This window comes from Paramormyrops kingsleyae, chromosome 13, assembly GCF_048594095.1.
Source record: "Paramormyrops kingsleyae isolate MSU_618 chromosome 13, PKINGS_0.4, whole genome shotgun sequence".
Taxonomy (NCBI): Eukaryota; Metazoa; Chordata; class Actinopteri; order Osteoglossiformes; family Mormyridae; genus Paramormyrops; species Paramormyrops kingsleyae.
In genome coordinates, this window is record NC_132809.1 from 9780257 (window position 1) to 9803047 (window position 22791).

General features: G+C 48.3%; 1 protein-coding gene across 3 annotated transcripts; it reads left to right on the forward strand.

Moving 5' to 3' along the window:
* Positions 1-732: 732 nt before the first annotated feature.
* LOC111842423 (rhombotin-1) lies at positions 733-22547 on the forward strand. 3 transcript variants are annotated; one of them, XM_023809005.2, is made up of 6 exons: positions 733-1689; positions 15274-15487; positions 20279-20404; positions 20612-20679; positions 21316-21456; positions 22065-22140. In XM_023809005.2, the coding sequence occupies exons 1-5, from the start codon at positions 1668-1670 to the stop codon at positions 21447-21449; spliced, it is 564 nt and encodes a 187-aa protein (XP_023664773.2). In that variant the 5' UTR covers positions 733-1667; the 3' UTR covers positions 21450-21456; positions 22065-22140. The 3 variants fall into 3 exon arrangements, with proteins under 3 accessions (XP_023664773.2, XP_023664782.2, XP_023664791.1); XM_023809014.2 differs by lacking the exon at positions 21316-21456 and having other exon boundaries at positions 740-1689; positions 20612-20675; positions 22065-22180; XM_023809023.2 differs by lacking the exons at positions 20612-20679; positions 21316-21456 and having other exon boundaries at positions 743-1689; positions 22065-22547.
* Positions 22548-22791: the final 244 nt, after the last annotated feature.

The following is a 22791-nucleotide window of genomic DNA, read 5'->3' on the forward strand; positions in this document are numbered from 1 at the left end:
GAAATGGGGCATCTGGGGAAAAGACGTTGAGTGTCCAATTCTAAACGTGAGATGACAGCGATACGTACTAGATTGTGTGGACCTCAGTTTCTCAAATCCACCTACTCAATAGACTTGCATACAGTGGTCAGGGCTCATTTCAATATTCATATCCAAAGATATAAACCACATATCAGTGACAGTCCTGACAAAGAACAATATAAAACAACTTGAATGAATACGAGTTACTGTATATCTGCTGGTGCTAAACACGCTGCTTTGGAAATGCACTCGCCTCTCCTAAACAGTTAATCTTGGTTAATCTCTCACTTAATTGGTTATCAGTCGCTGCGGGGCAAGTTAAACTACTGCAATTTATGTTTTCACCGTTAAACAGCCACTCTTATTTCCAGACCATAACAGCCAACAATTATATTAGCAGACCCGAAACCTAGTCTCCTATCTGCCCTCTGATCAGAACGCAACCTTTCTGTTGTGCTTCGCTTAAAAAACACTTCTTAAAATGTATGCATATAATGTGAAAAGCGGTACGTGTCACACTAATCATTACGCGGATATATTCTGAGAAACACTACTCAACGCGATTTGAAAGTGAGTTCCGCTTGACCGTCCAGTTTAAGAGAAATAAACCGAAATGGAAGCGGGAAAGTAATAAACACGTGTACGTGTGTCGCAAGAAAGGGCCAACGGGCAGCGGCGCGACTGGCTTTTGTGATAGAGGCGCGCACACCAGATTCACAAACGCGCGCACACAGGCGCGCACACGCAGCCAAACACAAACGCACGCACTATTTCCCTTAGCTGTGCTTTTGTGTATTGTCAGAATTAATGAGAAAAGTTCTCTTGCCCTAGGGGTAATTAGTGTCCTTGGAGTTAAATAAGCTAATACTTAGACACCTCTGGCACAGGCAATTATGTTTGTGTATTGAATAATTGATTCAAAGAGGGGGGAAGGGCTGCTAATCAGATCTGAGCATAATGAATTGATTTAATTAACAGGGGAATCCGAGGGTCTCTTGGAGCTGCGCGCATTTACTCAGTAGCAACGGAGAGCATAACACATAAATTGGGAGAAGCGGAGACAGCACGTTACAGCTCTCGTAAAAACCGAAATTGAATTTTTTTTTAATGTAGTTGCACTTTCGGAACAAATGAAAGCGGAAAAACAATAAACATCTTTCGGCGAAGAAGCTTTCAAGTCGAAAATAATTTCGTCCTTCTGACTCGCCGCCTGCTATAGTATTTCATAACAAATCAGAACATTTTCTCTTTCATTTCGTTTTCGCTGCCTCAAGAAGATATGCTTGTTATCCAGTTTTGTTTAAAGGTTTTATATAGGCGGTTTAGTTTCGCCAGTGACGGTTTATTCTAAGAGCAAAGAGCACGTCCGAAGTGAACTGGGGGAGCCGCTGATTTTTTTTTCCCCAAGAAATCAACATTAAAGATCAACACACCGCACTCGTTTCTGAATGGCTTTCCGTTATTGAGCGATCCTGTTTCTAACAACGGCAGAGCCGTGCAATTAAAACCTGCAGAAGAAAGACGATCCAGCCGCTATAGCAAGGCTATTTCCAGAAGACAAGCGGCTATTTCCAGAAGGCGGGCGGTGAAGGCTGCTGGAGCCGAGAAGGGATCGCCTGGAGCCGGAGTCCTCGATCTTCAGGACGATGGTGCTGGACAAGGAGGAAGGTAGGAAGGCTACAGTTGCCGAAGGAATAAGGATTCATCCCATCTGCAGTGAACGCTGCCGGTAAATTTAAGGAAGGAGGATCGTGTATGTTGGTAGATGAGACGCGTGTTAATGTTCTTTTTCCTGCGGAATCTGGTTATTCTGTGTCGTTTTACTTTGCCGACTTCATTTTACGGCCACTTCGTCCCCGGTTTCGAAGGGTGACGCTTGTTAATGCAATGCAAAGTTGCGAGAAAAATCCACGTATTTCGGTAAGTGGAGCATACAAGTGATTTTGTTGAAGCAATTGTCCGTATAACATCAATGTAAAACCGAAATATGTGGCCGGTCAGTTTTTGCAGGTCGATCACTTGGCTCAAAGTTATTTTTTAGGATAAGCATCATGTTCTGCGTTGTCTTTGCCGTGGTATTCCAGACCGGCCAGAAGTGACAGTTTTTGACATCCTTCACTAACGCTGTGTAATGACGACGTGCATGCACTGTAAACACTGAGACTAAGCAAATAATGGAGGAAATGCATCTTAAATGTGAACCGAGCTTTAATAACGCAACTCAATAGCGTACGGTCTTTATTTATGCACGGCGTAGACAGAATTGCCCAAGTTTAGTGTTTCTTGGGCCGTGACATGTCGATTATTTGTCTTATTCCCCGGACATTCCTGGGTGAAAGGTTCAATTTCCTTTTTTAACGTGCGTGTACAATTGGTGTAAAGCCGCGTGAGACTCGTGTGGTTATTATAAGTTATTATTAGTCGGTGGGTGCTGGCACCCCTAATCTGTCGGAGTTCACGTGCGGATAGTCGCTTTCTTCTGTCCAGCAACTCCCAGTTCAATAAGTTTGAAACTCATCGTAAGCCTCATATGTTCAAACACCAGCTATTCTTGACACATCGTGTTTTTTTATTTTTTTTAAGCCTATAGGACTCTTTCAAAAAAAAACGGTGACTTGCAGTTGGGTCCCTATACTCAAAAACATGTAGTCAACTCTCCCTTCACCTGCCCACATAAAACCATCTAAAAGTAAATGAAACGCTGTAGAAATACAAATTGATCCATGTCCCCGTAACCGCGACTTGCTAATGTAGAAAGATTAACCCAACTGTAAATGTCTCTCTTAGATGTCCATCTTGCTAAAAGTTTCCCATATGATTCATGATTCAGATGGCTTTTAACAATATGGTGAATGTACAAGGTGATTCAAATGGCATTAGTGGGAGAGGATGCACAGGAGCATGTAATGCAGTCAATACTACATTAACTACTGATGCCCAATTACAGAAACGGGCAGAGTGGCTTTTAGGGGCATTAGGACTTGCAGAAAAAGCTGAGATCACCTGCTGCTCATTGCCTAAAAGCTTCACCCTTTGCTCACTGAGGCCGACCAACTGTGCGACGTTTTGACAGGGCCGGGTGGGGGGGGCAGCCCTTCCTTAGACAAGGCTGGTGATATTGGTATTGCTTGGGGGGGGCACACCTACCCTGAGCTTGGCGGGAGACATGCAGCCATTTGCCCCAAGAACACGTTTCCATGCCTCTTTGTCCGTACCAAGTGAGGGCAGTGTGCCCCCAAAAGCCTCCCAGAGGACCCCCCCCCCCCCCCCGCCATCTGACTGCCTAATTCTATTGCAGACGTCTTCGTTACGGTTAAGCCAACGGAAGCGTGGGTGGTGCGGACCTTCTGATGAGGGGGGTCTTAGCTCCTCATGCGCTGCCTGGTTGTGAATGATCTTGAGAAATAACTAATTCTCCTTGAAGGAAAGAATCTAGTTTCCCTCTTGAACCTCTTTTGGGAAAGTAGGATACAAATCAATTCCCTCCATTCGCAGTCCCACACTATTTTTAAACGCTGCTGAAATCTCACATTAGATTTCTGACCTAAAATAAGTCAAGAATCTTGCCTTAATGGAAACTGGGATAAAGTTACCACATGCGTAATATCGTAAGAGCGCACAAAATGCCATCCCCCCAAAGCTAGATTCTTATTGAGCCCTTGTCACTTTCGGTGCTTGATGCTACACTCACATTAAATACACCCCCAGTTGTTGCTTTTACTGGGGGGGGGGCATAAATATCTTGTTTATGTAGCCTGTAATGTTGGCAAATTCCTGCAGTCTTACCCAGATGCTTTTTTCTCTTCCATTTTTGAAATTGCCTTGAAACCCCCATCGGATTAAGTCTTCATTCTGAAATTAACCTTAGTTGTCAGTCTTGAAAGGCTTCACAACCCCCTAAAATTGGTTAGCACCGAGCTATGGAGTGATGGAGTAATCCCACAAGTGACATGATGGTAAGAATTCTGAATCGCTTTGTATGATGAAGGATAGCTTCTGGACCCTTCAGATGGAATCTGAATGCAGGACTGTCTAACGGCTCGAATCAAATAAAACCCATGACTACGGTTTCTTATTGGATTTCTGGAACAACAGGGACTATTGAGTAATTTTAGACAGTTCTGATGTGCATCTTCCTGCCCAGTACTGGGCTTGACTTTAAACCTGGCCAGAGTAAGCAGACTTGCAGATCAGAATCTTGAGACGGACTGGGCTTTCACCTCTAACCCAGTCTGGCCAGCGCTCATGCACATTATAACGCTGTACGGAGACATCGTCCCCGCCAAGTGCATGCATGTCCTGTGAGCACTTCTAATAAAACTGTGGCTTCAGGCTCCATTTTTATTTTGAAATAAGAATCACCTTATTCCTTTTTTTTACGAGTTACCATGGTAATTCTTTCATAGCAATGTAATATTGATTTTGAAAGTGGGCAGTAATATTTCTCTCCTGTTATTTCGTTTCTCTGGGTTGATTCCTAATTTCCACTTGGAGATTACTTTACTTTTATACATTTCTGAAGTCTCTTCACTATTTTCTTTTCCTGGACAATGTAATTTTTTCGCCTATTTGCCATTTTCTCAACTTATTGGCTTGTTCTTATTTTAAATTAAACTTGCCAATTTCAAATATTGAAATTGCATCAGTTTTCACCCCTTGGGTCTTGCACAATATTATGGCTTATTTTGGAGCTTAGTTCCCTACGAAGGGGGGGCGCATTTGATAGAATTCCCAGTATGTTATTACCAAGGCGATGCCAGGCTATCGCCCTGGTGACAGTGAGCTATTAGAATTTGCACGTGCTCGTGCACACTCAACTTTCACAATGCGTGTCTCCGATCCATTTTAACCCATCTTGGTCTCACTCATTGAAGAAGTCTCAAAATTGCTGACTTATCTGCTGTATAGATCATTAGCATTTATTCAACTTAAAATGACCAATCCATAAAGCTGGTTATATACAGTATATAGTATATTAAACATACAATTTGATCTTATTCAGTATAACATTTAACACGCAAGACAATATAGATATATCACCCAGCTCTCTCTCCATGGATGCTCTTGACACTCCTACGCAATGAGCACACCTGGAGTTAAGTATCTTAAAATCTGATACCCCTGCCACTGTAATGGGCTGCTTTAGACCTCGCACAGTACCAGTGAGCGGGCATACTGAAGACATTTTACTGAAATTGTAGGAAGGGATACAAAACTTCTTGCTTTGGTACGGCCTGAGATACCAAGACTGCTGCTAGTGAGGTTCTGAGAGGGACCGCAGGTCTGGAGAGGCACCCCTAATACTGCGTACCTCGCGGGAGCTGCCTAGAGTGCCGTCGAACGAGCTCAGTGTGGGTGACTTGCAGAGGCAGCCTTATGTTACACTCTGGGGCTCCCGGTCACCGAGCTGCCCGCTCGGGTTGCGTGACTGAGTCTGCTACCCGCAACCAGCGCCGAGCAGCTTGGCCACGTTCGCTGTCGTAGGTTGATGGAGCTTTTCTCTGGTCTCCCTGCTGGCATGCAGCAGTGCTGCAGTTTGACTGGTTTGAACCCCTACACGTCTCAAACTCTTTCTTCTGAGGGATTCTGCAGCTTATTTGCTATTTAATTGGCAAAAAAATATTTTGGAAAACAGTAATTTATTGCTGGTAAATGATCACTGGCCCTCATACTAATGTTTTACAAAAAGTTATCTCATGATTTTAAGTAGATAATATGGATCAGGAGTCTTGATGTAACAATGTTTAGCAGATTTTATGACATCTAGGGGGGGGCAGTAGGACCCAGGAGCGCGTCGTTAACAGGCCTTGTGCTGTACGAGCAGCCAGTGTGAATCGCAGTTTTCCTGCTCGTGCCCCAGTGTAGCCTTAACGAAGCTGAGAGTTCAGGACATGGTCTCTTCATCAGCCCGCCTGCTCATCCTGCGCTCTGGTGCCCAGAATTCAGTCTAGAAGGTGGGGGCTGGGGCACGGTGTTTGCGGCACGAAGGATTTCTGGTTCCTTCCGGCTGGACCTGGGATGATGTGGGTACAGGTGAAACCGGGAGGGAAGCCCAAGGAGGTTAATAGCAGCCGTAATCTTCTCTGCACTGGGTGCTGCCTCCAGCCTGGCTCGCGTGGGTTCATTGTCCCAGGTGGACTGTGGCATAGCCACATGACAGGCCTGGTGCTTTTTGGCTCTGTGTGCAATTTCAGAGCTTTGCTTTTCAAAGGTTAAAGGGGTGACCCAGTGAGCCCCTGCACGGCAGCTTAATGCATAAACCAGGGTAGCGTCATTAGCAAGGCTGTACACTTGGGTATGGATGGTACTGTACCAATATTGTGGGAGCACGTGTGTGTGTGTGTGTGTGTGTGTGTGTGTGGGGGGGGGGGGGGGAGGTTCAGGGCTGATTTGGGCCCTACCTATTTAGAAACCAAAACACTTGTCCATTATTTAAACATGGACATGTGTGTTATATTAAGATGGATATATATTATAATACTAGACTTTTAGCCAGAAATAAATGGTGGGGTCCCCGCAGCAGATTTTGGCAGGAGTGAATTTATTTTTGGGGGTGGGGAGGTTCAACCGCATAGTTTTACTGTATGACAATTTAATGTTAAACAAGGTGGATTTAAGTAGCAATAGTAAACTTGAACATGATTATCCAAATATAATGTTGCCTTAACGTAACGCAGCCAGTCTGGTACCGTTCTGCACTAACTTGGGCCAGTCTATGCTGGCAGGCCGAGACGAGCGCGCGATCGCAGACTGGTGCGCCTGTTCTGGATCCGGTATGTAGCAGAGATGCTGGTTTCAAGGGAGCCAGCTAATTGGCCCGGAGCTTTAATGCAGGGGAACAATGTGTGTTACTGCGACGAGACCCCTCCTACCGGTCAGGTGGGTGGTGGGAAGCAGATGGGTAACTCAGTCCGAACTGGCCAACGTCTGAGGTGATGCCGAATTTAAACAGCAGAGGCGGACATTTAAGATCCAGAAAGTAAAAATCCAAACCAGGATTTTGTTCCAACCAACCAGTTCATTAGAAAGAGTCACACTCGCACACTCGTTCTCAACTGGTTGGTTGGAACAAAATCCTGGTTTGGATTTTTACTTTCTGGACCTGAAATGATTGCCTCTGTTAAACAGTCTGGGTCAGCTCCTCAATTTCGTCGTAGACTTCGGTCATGAGCTTCTGGCCACCTGGGTCATTCGCATGCAAGCGGCTGGAACGTTAACCTGAATTACAACTGTGAAACACCCAGCTGCGAGAATCGTTTTTGTCCGAGTCTCCGCTAAACGGCTATCTGAAATAAGTGCTTTTAGTTCACAAAAACATGGAAGGAAAGACAAAGGGGATGGGATTGAACGAGCCTAAGCGCTCCGTGGAGGATTGCCAATACGTTGCTCTTTCATCATCCAGAAGATGTGAGCGCAGACTTATTGCCCTGCCTTTGGGACAGGGCAGCATTAAAGAATTGATTATAACATGAACTTCTCCACGGAAGTGATGTGAGCCATTAGATGTGAATTTACTGCATAGTCCTAGTTAATTGGAACTGGTAATTGAGCTTGTGTCCTCATCAGCGGCATGTCCATCAATCTATCTTCACACGCCCCCACCCACCCCCTAGTGTGGCTGACAGTCACGAGTCAGATACACATGGCCCTTCCGTTTTTAACTTTTTTTTTTTTTCCCCCCCATGTACAGTTGATTATCCTGTTGTGCTGCCTATTCAAGGAGGGTGTTTGTAGCGTGATGAGGCGAGTGTGAAAAGCAGAGGAGATGTTCGCCCCCATGTGGATGCACACCATCCAGCTCGAGCCCATTACTGGGTATGGGGGCAGCAGGAGGCCGTTTGAGCGGCCGAAACCAACGAGTGATGAGTGCGTGTCCGGCTGTAAATGAAGCTGTCACCCAGTCCGATCTGGACCCGGGCTTTGCAGTGAGATGGACCATTGTGGCCCCTTTTCCACTCCACTGGTGCCAGTGCTGGCACTGGGACTGATGCTCGGCCGGTGCTTAAGTTGGGAACCAGCAAGAGCCGGCCTGCATTTCCACGGACTTCAGAGCCCGGTGGGAGCCAGGTGACAACATTGCACCCACGTCATAAACCACGCCCACTTTCTGACATTATCTTTATTTTGCGTTGCCTCAGTTACTCCGCCCACCTCTCATGACGACACGGGTGCTTCATCCAGACCAGCAAAGGTTTGGTGTCGGTTCGGAGCCGATTTTGCGGCACCGGCTCCATTTATTATTTTTTTTTTCTGTGGAAAAACGTGGCACTGGTTCCAAATTGGGGATCAGCACCAGAACGGCACCGGCACCTTTGCAGTGGAAAAGGGGTATGTTTGACCCAGCACTGCGTTTGGGCTCGGGGGCTTTGCTTGGATCTTGCCCCCGTCTCGTTAAAGGAAGAGACCTCGTTAACATTGGTTGGGGGAGGGGGTGTCGCTCCACAAATGAACGCCACCTGTGGTGAACGCGCATTATTGCTCTGGTGACGTCCCCGACTTCTGCGTCTCCCCGCCCGCCTGAATGGCACACCTGTCTGCTCGAACGCCCTTTGAAATGATAAGTGTGACTTAATTGCCGCTGGGGTGGGGGGGGATCTCACACGTCACTCTCTAACCCTGGGAGTGACACAAACTTTCGAGAGCTACATTTGCTGCCTTACTGAAAACATTCTAATGAGGGCTAAAAGGTGTCCCGGCACTTTGCTGACGTCGCCGGCTAAAAGCCGCGCCGACGGTGCTAATGGTTACGATCTGTCAGGAGTCGCCGGGTGCCACGTGAGATTGTGTTTCCCCCCTGTTATCAAACTGAAAGGGGTTTGGAAATGGAAGGATTTATCCTTTTATTTAAATGTTAATGTGATGTACTGAGGGGGGGGGGGAGGTGGCGGCGTGTGAATGTGAGTTTCTTGGGCCCAATCTGAAGACTCCTCACATGTGGCGTCCCGAAAATGGGATGAGTGGAAACGCTGAGCCTCTAGCCTAAATGACCGGCCGCAGAGCGCCTCCCACTGAAAGGACACTTGTAGGCTTTCCTTAGAACTCTGCTACACCTTAAACATTTTGAAAACATATGGGATGTATAATGTTATCTTCCCATGTTCTCATATATATCAGTGTTTCGCCTAGGTTTACAGCTGGGGGGGGGGCAAATGGACGCGCGCTCTCTACCCGCTGGTGGGAGTGTGCTCACTTGTGCGTATGTGTGCACGTGTGTCTGCACGCGCATCGGGGCGGAACTCTGCCATGTGCGATACAGAGAGCAGAGGAGAATTGTAAACGCGCAACTGTGTAGAGACAGAAATGACAAGCTGTTGTGTAAATAAGATAAATAACATAAGGCTATATAGTTTGTTTAATAAAAGGACAATGTATAGAGCTGTTCTATAGGAAAGGTAACCTTAAATGAGTTCTATTATGATCTGGCGCTATATAGAAAATAAAATTAACTTTGACCTTCAAGGGGTTTCTAAATGGTCTCTGAATCTGTTTTTTCACCATAATGCTACAGCAACTGAAAATATAGGTTTGCGCATGGCAGGGATTTAGACGACTTCAAGAAAAATAAATTAAGATGGAAAAAATATGAGGGGCGGGAAGGGGGGGGGGGGGGGGGGGGTGTCTCCTTCCTCATGCTTCATTAACAGCCGTAAAACGCTCGCAGGCTGCTTTCCCAAAGATCTGCATGGCTTCCAGGAGTGAAATCTCCTCTTCGTCTTCAATCGCGTCTTTGTCTGCTAGCGCCGTGGGCTCAGTCCTGAGGCGCAGGGCCACTGTTGGCTCCCAGCACCCAAATCTCTCCGCACTCGCAGGCGACGGTGGCCTGGAACCAGCTGTCTTTTGTAATAACTAAGAAACGCTGCCAGTTTCACATCTCAAAACATGCGGTAATGAATTTAATTAGAGAGCTCTTGCATGTCTTTGTGATAAATTTCTTTAATTAACCCCATGTGAATAAATTAAAAATAATGGGAAATAAAGTGTGGAAAGAACATCCTGGTGACGTTAACTGTTAATTGGGCCTCGCTGGGGAGCCAAGCCTTGGTGAGTAATAGGATAGAACCGGTAACTCTTACAAGAGCTTCACTGCTCCTTCAGAGACCAGTTGGCTGCAGGGGGGGTTGGTTGGTGAAAAAGCTACTCCGAATGCCCTCCCCCTCCCCACCCTGCCACGCTAGGGTCTGACCAGCATGCGGGAGACGTAATGCGGCTCTCTGGCTGAAAGGGGAGCTCTCATTTGGAGGGGATCAGCAGTAATTACTGCAAGGAAAGTGGCCGAGGGTCACCGGGGCTAGGACCCCCTCTTTGTAACACATCAATGAGCTTAATTATTTCCCCCCGCCCCCAAGACAACCCCCCCCCCCCCTCCCCACAGTCACTGAACGGGGGTGGGCACAGGGGGGTCTCTGCTGTGCCCCTCCACCGTGGCTTATTAACTGTGGTGGGCCAGCAAGTTTGCGACGGGGGTTCTGGGTAACGAGCTCCTCTGCCCATTAACGTGGGATCATAATGGCAGCGCAGCCTTCTAGCAGCCCTGCCAGCCGCCAAGCTCCATTATGCTACCGTTACAAGTAAAATACAACGATCGCTGACTAGTGCAGGTAAAGCAGTCTATGCTGCTCTGTTTTCAGGCCGTCTAGTGTCTTAATTTATACACAAGTTTTTTTTTTTCCCAAATTTTGACTGTTATTACTGCTTCTTCACGGTCCCCTCCAGCTCTGGACCACGGGCCGCAGGCTTGATTACAGGGCCCACGTGTGCTAATTAAGAACCTGATTCACCCAGACACAATGTCGGCACTTTCACCTAAGGTCTCTGTTAACCTCGGGAACGTCTTCCTCGGCCCTGTGACCAGTCGGCCCAGCGCAGGATAGATGCCCAGTGGGAACGCACGTGAACACCAAAGCAAAGCAAAGACTGGTGGAGGAATGCAGTACTGATTGTTTCGCTGACCCATGGCTGAATTTAAGGTCTTGAAGTCGGTGTCTCACATTTCAAGCTTTAATTGCGCCTATCAGTCACCTAATAGAGGTCACCGGTTTCGCTGGTGCCTTGTGGTAATGTGAGCCTTGGGTATGTCTGTCTCGGCTGCCCAGTCCTTCTGCTCTTAAAGAATAGTGCTTCCTTCTATCCCCCTCTTCATAACTGAATGTCCAGCCCAAGGCTACTGTGAGCTTTGAGCTTATCCCAGGAAGTAAAGGGCATAAGGCAGGAACCACCCAGCATGGGATGCTGGTCTATCTCAAGGAAAGCGATGACAGAGAACCTTAGAGACATCGATCCACTGTGAAACGAACGATAATACCCAGGAAAAACCTAAATACAAAAACCACACGGGGGTACGCCAATAACATTCATCCTAAATGACAACATCTCTCCTCCTTTGTGAAGATTTAATGTGGCACATTTTGATAAAGCAAAGATGTACTGTATACATGAGTCATTGACAACCGGAGATGCATTCCCTGTATGAACATAAATCTGACCTGGCTTAAATGTGGAGGGATGATGTGGTCCGATCAGTTCATGCCCTGTCAGCAGGCCATTTCCTGTTAACCCAGGAAGTTAAGAAGTCCCATCAAGGCATCAATGAGTTTAATAAATAAAGTCCCATGTAATCAAATAGTGACTTATTTTCCATTGTGCTACATGAAGCATATTTCAGTTTCACGGTGCGCTTCTTTTAGAGATTAGGGTGTAAATGGGGAGCAGAGGTGGGCATGTTGTAATCTTTCAGGGGGGGGGGGGCGCTGGTCTGCCATACTGATGTGATCATTGTATTGTGATGCTTTAAACAGTTTCCTGGAGTGCACTGAACCATTTTTAAAAACCTTAAACACATCCAAAGGGGGCACCACATTGATTTGATTTTTTGATAACTGTAAAAATGGAACTTGAAATGGGCTTACACAGGAATCGGATGCTATCTCTATAATGGAAAGTACATGGTCTGTTTGAGATGCAAACTTAACTGTTCATTTCTAAGAAGATAAGGTCTTTAAAAAAAAAAAAAAAAAAGCAAAAGAATGACATGCTTTGTGCCAGCCATTACCGGCAAACGAATATCTCCAGAAAGATGTTTTGGCCGGGTAACGGCTTTCTCCTTACGGGAGAACCCAGCCTCCTGTAAAATGCGAATCCTCAGTGACAGGACTGTACTTCCTGTGACACCTAATGACACAGGAAGGTCGACGCCAGTCGTGTCTGTTAAACGTGTTGGATTAAGTGGAAGCCAGTCTGGCCGCTCTTGCTCTTCTCCAGGGTGGTGAAGAGGCGCGGATGGGAGGCACCGAGGATCCGTGGGCCACTAATTGTGGCGCCTGGTGCACTCTGCTGCCGAAATTCTTGTTGCACCAGGGAACTGACACAACCTTAAGCTCTGTGCGCTGATCATATTCTGCAGGACTTGGTTAAAAGGGATTCCACTGAACTACCTAGATGTTACATTGGCTATTTTGGATAGGCATGCATGAATGTGTTTGGGTTTTTAAAATTTATTTATTTTGCATTATTTAAATTTGAATGGCTCCATTCCTCATGGGATTGACACACAGTCCCCACATTATAGCGCAGTCCTCGGAGTGCCGCGCGATCTCTAACCGCGTCAGTCTTGCCATAGCTGCAGTAGCGAAGCGCTCTCTGTCTGCGCTAAAGCTTACTTAGCTCGTGTCAGATCAGCTTGTCCCAGATAGTCTTATGCAGAGGTGGCAGACTTTCTGGAGAAGACTGTTAAGGATCCCTCCTTCGCAGGCCTTGTACATGCATTGTTAAAGGGTGCCTTGGAGTGGGGTGGGGTTTAAGCCAATTATGAACTCCTTGTGGGGGGGTTGACCTTTGTGTATAATTAGTTCTCTTATTTAAAGCAAAGATTTTGAGTAGAATAACTAATTAGCTGTCATAAATGGCAAATTAAAAATTTTGGTGAGATCCCTTGGGGAGTCAGAGGGGGCTCTATTCCCTGGACGCGCGCACACACGCGTGCGTCGCACACACAGGCCGCTTGCTCGCCCGCCCGCCCGCCCGCTCGCTTCCTCTCTCTCCTCATTAGGCCCATTTTTAGTTCTGTAGAAGCCTGACAGGCGAGCTCTGTTGGCGTACCTGCAGAGACTCTCTAACAAGCCATGAAATGCAGGTAGAAGAGACCGCCTTCAGCTACTGTGACTTCAATTTGAAGCTTTTTAGCTTCATTTACACTGAACATGGGTATTTATAGCAAGTTTTGTGATCCTAATATGCAGGCTCCGAGGAGCCCAGTTGGGGCGGGAGATGCAGTTCGGTAGCTGGGAGGCAGGAACAATGCTAATTGATGGCTCCCATCAACAGTGCTGGACCAATTAGCCTCTCCTCTGCACTTCTGATAAGGAAATCTGATGGCTGAATACCACCAGGGCCCTAATTCACTCTCCAACCTGAACTATAAATTTTGCTAACAAGCTTTCACCTCAGCTGGCTCCTCCTTTTAGGGAGGAAAAGTGTGGGAGATGCTAATTTGTGCAGCGTCTTCTTGATGCGTGGATGCGAAGAAGTGTGAGAGGTCTGGATACTGGAATGTCTGGATGGATGTTCTTAAGGAGGAAGAGTAAGGTGTTGAGGCTTTGATGTTTCTGAAGAACAAAGCACTGAGCACAAAGGTGCTGAGAGTCTTACCAGGAAAGACGGGGCCTGGGGGGGGGATTTTCTGAGAGAGAATCAAATGTTTTGGGTAGTACGTCACTGCGTTGTCGGCAGGTCTGTTTGCAGTGTAAAGCAACTCCGCTTTGAAACCGTCGCTTTGGAGTCAAATGGCTCCATTGCAGACGCAGGCTGCGCGTATCTGCGTCGCTACGGTAACCTTTTGCTATGCCACGGGTACGCCAGCCCCCCCCCCCCCCTCCGCCCCTTCACTCTGCATTCGGAAAACTCTGAGAAACTCCACCAATCGGAATCCTGAACATGCAACGAGGTGGAGCCAGGTGACGTCCTTTGGCAGCCTATCGAGGAACGGGTCAGATGCTGGTAGGGGGTGGGTTGACCTGTGACCCACACAGAACTCCACATGAGAAGGCCTCCTAAGCACTTACTCATGAGCAAACGCTTAACCTACTTAGCTTCTGTAAAGACACAGCCGCCTAAACGGACGCCACACACAGGACGTAAGCTATGCAGGTCCCGCGTGATGGTTATGTCTGAACGGCAAATGAACCGTGTCCTCGACCACCTCCTAATTTGCTAGAAAAGCCCGCCATCCAGGGGTATAAAGTCTCCGCCGAGCTGCCAGTGACACGGCATGGCCAAATCGGCCACTTTTCTTTCCCAGAGAAATGTGTTTTGAAAGCAGAGAGCACATCGACTGCGTGTCCTATTAGGCCGATCAATAGGCCTGTGTGTGTGTGAGTGAGAGAGAGAGAGAGAGAGTGTGTGTGTGTGTGTCGCTGTTCGGGGCTTTTAGCTGTGGTGGGGCTGTTAGTGCAGCAAAGGGGGAGCCAAGTGGGAGCGTTACCAGCAGTGGCTTCACGGTGCCCCCCTCCCAAAAAGAACACATCAGGCACAGTCTATTTAGTGTTTAGTGCAGTTATTAAATGGACTTCATTTTTCCTTTTATGGGGCTAAAAGGCAAGCCTAAAGTGCCGCTGTGTGTGACAGCAGGGCAATTTGCGGGTTTTGTTACCTCTCTGGCCCGCCACAGACGCGTAAGTAGAGCACAGTGCAGGGGGAGGCCAGGCTGTCGTGTGCAGGGGGCGACGAGGCACTTAAGAAATGTCACACCGGGGGCCCGCGAGTAGCAGGCTTGTGCTCCCACTCGCTTAAAAGGTTAATGTTAACCGATGGCTGACTGGCTAGCAGGTCCATGCAGGGCCTGTGCTTTGTTCGGGGGGGGCACAAATCAGGTTTAATATTCAAGGTAGATTCAGCTCTGGGAACTCTGAAATGTTTTTGATTTTTTTCCAAGCAAAATGCACTATTTGGGTTCTATCCTACCAACATGCTGCACAAACACTAAATCTATGTGGCTGACTCCAGGATGGGTGCATGGCACACGTCTGTGTGAAGGTGGGGCTTATGGGGAACCTGAGCAGGTAGGGCGGGGCTTATGGGGAACCTGAGCAGGTAGGGCGGGGCTTATGGGGAACCTAGGTGGGAGGGGAGGGGAGGGGCTTATGGGGAACCTAGGTGGGAGGGGAGGGGCTTATGGGGAACCTGGGCAGGGCAGGCCTGACCTGTCTCACCTGGGACTACATCACGCACGGCCGTCCCTTCTCTTTCCCCTTTCCGCAGGAGTGCCCATGCTCTCCGTGCAGCCCAAGGGCAAGCAGAAGGGCTGTGCTGGCTGCAACCGCAAGATCAAGGACCGCTACCTGCTCAAGGCCCTGGACAAATACTGGCACGAGGACTGTCTAAAGTGTGCCTGCTGCGACTGCCGCCTGGGGGAGGTGGGCTCCACCCTCTACACGAAGGCCAACCTCATCCTGTGTCGCAGGGACTATTTAAGGTAAGGCTGCGGGGAGGGGGGCAGCCTACACACACACACACACACACACACACACACACACACACTCTACAGTTTCTACCATGCGATACTAAAAGTACTACCTGCCCATAGGCCAATGGCACTGTTTCCCAACCCAGTCCTTGGGGACCCACAGACGGTCCACGTTTTTGCTCCCTCCCTGTAGACTGTCTGGGAAACACTAGCTAAGGGGATACCACGAGGGACTCGTAGGGTACGGTACGGCACGGTACAGTATCAGGTCCGAATCCGTTCAGCCCATTGTGTTTACATGAGCGGTCCTGCAGGTGTCCCTCTAGGCTCCAAGCTCAGGTTTGCTGTACTGTATCTAGCAGGGTAGAACTGCATAACAGAGGCAGCCTGCCCCTGTGATTCGCACCACCCAATCCCCCCCCCCCCAGACCATCTGCCCGCTAAATTAAACATGATGATTTGCCAGGCATTAATCCGCCCCCCCTCCAGCCCCCTGGGCCTTCCTTTCTGAGATTCCTCTATTTATCCCCGTCACTGCTCCCAGGGGATGGCAAGCGGGTTCGTCCGGGCAAGCCCCAGCAACCCCACCCATGGGGGGGGGGGGGACAACAGAGAATATGTCCAGCACAAGTCCAGTAATGAAGCCCGCGGTTACTTGTGAGTGCCTGTGAACTTTTTCTTCAATTTGCAGTTTACATATGAGCCCAAAGCAGATTGTCCAGGAGGAGGAGGAGTCCGGTGACTGAGATGGGGCGTTAAGGGGTGGCTGGAGTCGGGGGAGGGCAGGGCAAACTAGATTGGTTCTCCGTGCTCTAATAGCCTAATGAAATCCAGCCTGCTCTCAGACGGCTCCTCGGAGACAAACACATGCCACTTGGTGGTTGAAGACGCTCAAGAGGAATTCTGCCATAAATCAAATGAACAGCTTTCCCACATGCTCTTGGGAGAAGAGCTCGGAGCTCCGGGTTTTAAGGTGAGGTGGGGGTCGGACCCGTGAGTCCATCGTTCCAGCCCAGTTTCAGAGGAATGCCCCTTCCCTCTCAAAGGCTCTTCGTTAGAGTTGGGCTTGATGGATCAGGGGTGCCACACAGGCACTAATTAGTAGGCGACACCTGCTCTTTCGTCAGGACCTTCACTGGGCCTGGAAGGAAAGTTCCCTAAAAGTCACACCTGAATTTCCTGAGTCAATCTGATGTCCAGCTTGCACCACAGGAAAACCAAGTCTACCAGTTACTTATCTCACAGTATCGGAACACAACAGATCAACTATTGAGAAATGGATCACTAACCTGACTGACAAAGCAGGCATGCTTTTGATGGCCAAAACCCAATGCCTGAGGATTTACGTAAAAGCTATTAAAAATATTAAGGGAAATGGATTATTCATTCTCTTATCAAAGCAGGGTATTAATTGAAATTAAAATATGTTCTCTTAACTGACTGCAGATGCCAGTGCTTAATGTCTAACATGACTGTCATCCTGATGAGCAGGTCTGATCTCTGTCCATCAAAGGATTTTGTGTCCCTCCCTCACCCCCACCACACACATCTGTGAAGTGATAAATGACCAAATTGTAAAGTAGCCTCTAGTATAAGGGGCACTAATGAGTCCTGAAGTTCTGAATCCTCAGTCTGCGTGTGCCGGGTTGACAGAGTCCTGATCTGTGGTCCTGAGGCACCCCCCCCCCCCCCACAACAAGATGCGAACAGCCCCGATCACAGCTGTTGGGACGTTACGAAATATTCGAACCGAATGTCACTACTTCAGCCTGCAGGGCAGGTTCAGCGTGGCCCAGTCTACTCTGGGCTCAGGGAGCAGTGCTTATCTGGTTACACCCCGTTAATACACCTCTGGAAATCATCCTCTGGGGACTGGGGCTACAAAACATGAAGGGCCATTCCCGAAGCAGCTTGGAAAGGTAATTAAATTACAGCCCACTAAACAATTACCATTACCACAAGTCGTGTTGGCGGTACAGCACATAAACACAGGTCTCCTTCCCAACCCACCCCGGACCTCAGATGACTGCTCCTGTCTGTGGGGCATTGTTTTTGGGCCTCTGTGCTTTAAGTAAAGTGCACACCGTATTAATAAGAAGTTATTGCTTTCAAAACTTTCCTAAGTGCAAAGGTGGACGACTACTCACTACTGAATAAATACCTCCAAGCGTTTGGTCAATAACTGAAGGCCATTGCAGAATTTTCATCCCCCAATCATGTAAAACTGTACATTTCACACCTACAAATATGCTGTAATGGAACATGTAGATTCTTCATATGAGGCATTTGCTTTATTTAACAGACGTTACCCGGTCCCGGCCGAGGACCCATTCAGAATCTCAAAGCCCTATAACACTCATTAAGCAGAAATAATACTTTGAATGGCCTTGCAATTATAATGGTTAGTTTTCCTTTATCTCAAGTTGTACAAGTACAAAAGGACTCAAAATCCACGCTGTTGGATTTGCAGGCTTGCAGGTGACCTTCCTATTGAGTACTTACCACCTTCTAATACCTCTTGAATTTAACCATTAAGAGCTCAGCCTCATAAGTATTGTCACTTTTTTTTTTTTTTCTTTTAAACATGCTGTCAGAATTGACTCAAGTTCCCTCAGGCTGCATGGTTCATTTTTTTTTTTTTTTTTTTTTTTTGGGTGGGGGGGGTTCATTTAAAAACCACTCAGCCTCTATACCATTTCTTTTATTCAGCCTTTCAGTAGAGACAGTATTTCCATATGAATGACCACATTGATAAGTGGACAAAAACTAGCATGTGTTTAGTTTTTTGTTTGCTGTAGTGTGTGTAGTTTTTTGTGAGGTGTACAGGAATCGATAGGTCCTTGAGAGCAGGGATATACCATCACAAAATATTACCATTAAAACTGACAATGCAGTGGAACACAACATGAACAAGCTATAATTGAAATCCAATGGATTCCTGTCGTGCGAATCAAACTAGGGCTGTTTTCTGGAATAAAACTGAAATGTTTTATGGCGCAGTGCCTGGTACGGTACCAAAGTGGATGGAGACGTGAGCAGTGCCTGGACCATGATGGAACCTCTCTGCCCCGGTTTGGGCGCTGACCCGTGAGCCTGGGGCTTGTCAGGGTCTTACCTGTTTGCCTTTGAGCTGCACGTCTTTCACAGCTGGTGCGTAATGTCATTATGGGGGGGGGGGGCTTGATGGGCCGAACGGCCTCCTCTCGTTTGTAAATTTCTTATGTTCCAGGAGTTTTACTTGACGTAAGCTCCTGAAAAACCACATCAGCTCAACATGACGCAGTCAGACTCGTGGTCGCTAACTCGTCCACGTTAGGGCATGGTTCCTGTGCCAGAGGCTTGCTCTGCCGGCAGGAGGCACATGGCAGCTCCCGGGCACCGGTCAACATGCCACCTCCTCTTAACAGGACTATGTGACACACAGGAGTACAAATGACAGTGAATCCCTCTATGCCAGTCTTTGCCAATCCGGTCCTTGGGAACCCACAGACGGTCCACATTTTTGCTCCTGCCCAGCTCCCTACCAGACAGGCCAAATTTTTTTGCTCCCTACCAGAAGCTGAGAGGTGCCCAAAGACCGGATAGGGAAACACTGCTCTATACCATTCCAGGTGCATTTCCTGTCCTCCAGTGTCCTTCAACAAGACTCCTTCAGTCACAATTACTTTTCTGCATATTTTACCTGAAATGCTGGACATTATGACATTATGATCCTTTCAGACTAAGTACAGCATGTTTGTTTTCATTAGACTAGGGGCCCTCAGTGTGTTCATCCGTCCCTGTGACTCAGCTATATATATATATATATATTCTAACAAAGCCTTGTGTTTCACACCCTGTGCGTCCGCCCCCCCCCTCCCCACCCGTACACTGGCTCAGCTGGGGCGCTGTGCACTAATTTAAGGACCTGTGCTGCTGCATACTGTAGATGTTCGCTCTGACAATAAGGGATTAGCAAAGGGAGAGTAATATGGCGCGGTATCCCCCCAAACCTCAGACTCGGGCCCCTGGTCTGCACACGCGTCTTCGGCGGGGCGTCTAACGTGCTGTCAGGGAGGCCACTGTGCCATCGCCTGATCCCGTCTCCGCGCGGCCACGGCTCTTCGGGAATACATCTGCGACTGAGAGAGCTCCAAGTGAAACGCGGGCTCAGACGCTCGGAAAATGGAAATGTAAATCTGACATGGCCCAAGGGTCCGACTCGCCTCCTGGGCCTGACCACGCCCCCCGCACCCCCCCAGCCCAATCTCACGAGCTTAATCAAACACTGCCGAGAAACATTCTGTTGTATGAGGGCGCCGTGTGCCCCCCCAGCAGCCCCGAGCCGCTCCTCTCTCTGACAACTGGGTGGGATGAAGTGAGAGAATCCTTGCTGGAGAGTGTGTGAACTTTTGACTACATCACGGAACGGAGCCCCCAGTGTAAAAGCCAGCTGGGTTCGGCTGGGGCTTAGTCTCATTAGTGACATTTGTTTGAAAGAGGGACTTTTCAACAGTTCAACTGGTTGATTCAGACCTGTTTTTTTTCCCCTGCAATATGCTAGGAGGAACCCTTTGAAGAGGCGGATTAGAACCATGTGATCATTTTAATTAGATCATTAGCAAAGAATTAACATCTAGGTTTGTACCCTCATTAACGAAAAAATGCCAAGTGCGTACGCTCCAAGATTTGCGCAGGCGGGCGTCGTCCGAGACGTCCGCAGGTTTTATTTTTGGGCTTTTCGCTGCCGCTCCCTCACTACCCCCCTGTCCCTCATTACCCCCCCCCCCCAATCTCTCACTGCTCCTGTTCTCCCCACAGGCTCTTTGGGACGACGGGGAACTGTGCTGCCTGCAGCAAACTCATCCCCGCCTTTGAAATGGTGATGAGAGCCAGAGATAATGTTTACCATTTGGACTGTTTCGCCTGTCAGCTTTGTAACCAGAGGTAAGGGGGGTGGGGGCTAAAAGATTACCTTCCCGAGATCAGTGACGCCCCGCTGAGACGGCTGTTAGCAGACACTCCGGCCACGTGCACGCATGCTCCATCGTGTTTGTTTGCTTTTGCCCACTCCATGGCCTGTCCCTTTAACTAGCCCTCTGCCGTACTGCGTTTGTGGTGGAGGTGCCGTTATTCGACCCCTTCTGATTCCAGAGTCTCGAACAGGACACCCCAGCACACCGCCATAGACCTTCGTCATGGAAACGAGCGCTCTATGGCCAGTAATGGACGTCCGTTTGACAGCACAGGGTGTTTTGGGTAGAGGAAGGCAAGGCAGTGGGGCTTTTCTGGGACTGAGCCTTTAAAAATTCCACCTGATCAGTAAAGGGGAAATGAGAGCAAGAATCACAACAGGTCCACAAAGATAATGCTGTGCGAAAACAAACCGCTGAAGTTAGGAACCTAGCTAGAAATTCTGGGCCCCCTGAAAAAATATTGGGCTCCCTGCTCAATTTTACAAAAAGTTTACATATTCAAGGGCCCCTGTAAAATGCTGGGGCCCCTGAATCTGCCAGAGTATCCATGCCCATACTGCAGCCCAACTGAATTTCTTAAAGGTATATCTCACCCTGATGTGAGGGCGGGGGAACATTACTGATAAGGTACATCATCTACAAAGATAATGAAGCTGTCACTAAATGAACCTCAGGAAACAGTCCTGATCCCACACTGTAAGCGGATTTGTGCCTCCATTCTGATTCTGCCAGTGCTATCTACACACCATTCGGTGATGGGTTACGGTGCAAGGCATGATGGGATTGTCTCACTTTTTGCACCGTGCTAGAGTGATCCTTGGTGGGGGGGGAGGCTCAGCGGCCATGCCGTTCACTCGCGTCCCCATTACCCTGTGCTGACAGGTACATCGGCCACAGTGCCAAGCACCTGCTGGGACGGACCAGGCAGGCTGTCAGGCCATTACTGCCCCCAGCGCCAGAGGACTCCTGGATGGATGAGCAGGGCCCCATTACTCATCTTCACTGCCGCACATTAGAAGCGAGGTCTCTTCCACATGGCTACGCATTCCGGATCAATCCCCACCTTCCCACCATAGGAATAAACAAGCTCTACATGCTTCTCAGGAAGTAGAGCACAGGGTTTCCTAGGAAACCGGTGCGACATGCAGACCTCACCTTGTTGGGAGCCAGGGCCCCGCCTTAGGCCTCCGCGAGATGTCATAATCTCCTAAAACAATACAAATTAATGTTTAAAGATGCACCTTTTTGCATCGGCTCGGCCAGGGCCTTCACACGCCCCCAGTGTCTGCGTTCCTGGTGGCGGGTGGGCGAGAGAGCGGGCGGGCGAGCGGCAGAGCCAAATTAGTGCAATCATTGTGCACGAAATGCCAATTTAGCACTCCGCCACCTAGAGCGACTGCAGTCCGCTGGAAATAAATAGGCTTTAATTGCGATTCTAAATGGCAGCCTTTCTCATCAGCACAATGATCGCTTTTAGCGGGAAGCGGTGGGGGTGTGTGGGTAGGGGGTGGAAACGCACGGTACGATGGCGTCAGCTGCCCTCTTTAAAGATGGCGCTCATTGTGATGGTTCTGATTCAACCACCCACATTAAAGAAAAGGCCTTTCTGTGCATCTGTTTCCTGCCTGCAGGTTTTGCGTTGGGGACAAGTTCTTCCTGAAGAACAACATGATTCTGTGTCAGATGGACTATGAGGAAGGACAGCTGAACGGGACCTTCGAGGCGCAGGTCCAATAGCGGGGTGGGGTGGGGGGGGGCGGCCAAGGGGGGTCCGGATGGACACTGAACTGCACCCCCAGTGAGGACTCTGTCTGCTTGCCTGTAATATTTTTTTAACCCCCGCCCCGCCCGTCCCTCCCCAGCACTGAACAGTTACATGTTTCATGATGTACAGTTGTGCCTGCTTTGCAGAGCACTCTATTGCCTGTATGTTTGTGATTAGTTTTTTTTGTTAGTCTCTCCCCCCTACCCTGCCCCCCCCCCCCAGCCTTTCAGAATGGCTCCTTGGGGCGTCTGTACAGTCTGTTTTTTCTGTATATATAAACTGGAACATTTATTTTATGAAAATGTAATGCAATTTTATTACTAGTGTGAATTAAAGATTCTTAAATGTTTTCCGTGTTATCTGAATTTGTCAGAAGGGAAAGATGGGCCGTGGAATTAGTGGCAAGCAAAAGTGCTAGAAAACCTCTTTTTATGAATAAAATAAGAACAGAATTCTTTTCAGTAACTCTGCCAAAGCAAATACTGTTTGTAATTGTCAAACGTGAATATGTACAGTGTGAACTAATGAGCTTTCATTTAGATTGTCCCCACTTATTCTGCTGTAATGAATGGGACAGAGCCTCGTACGTTGCA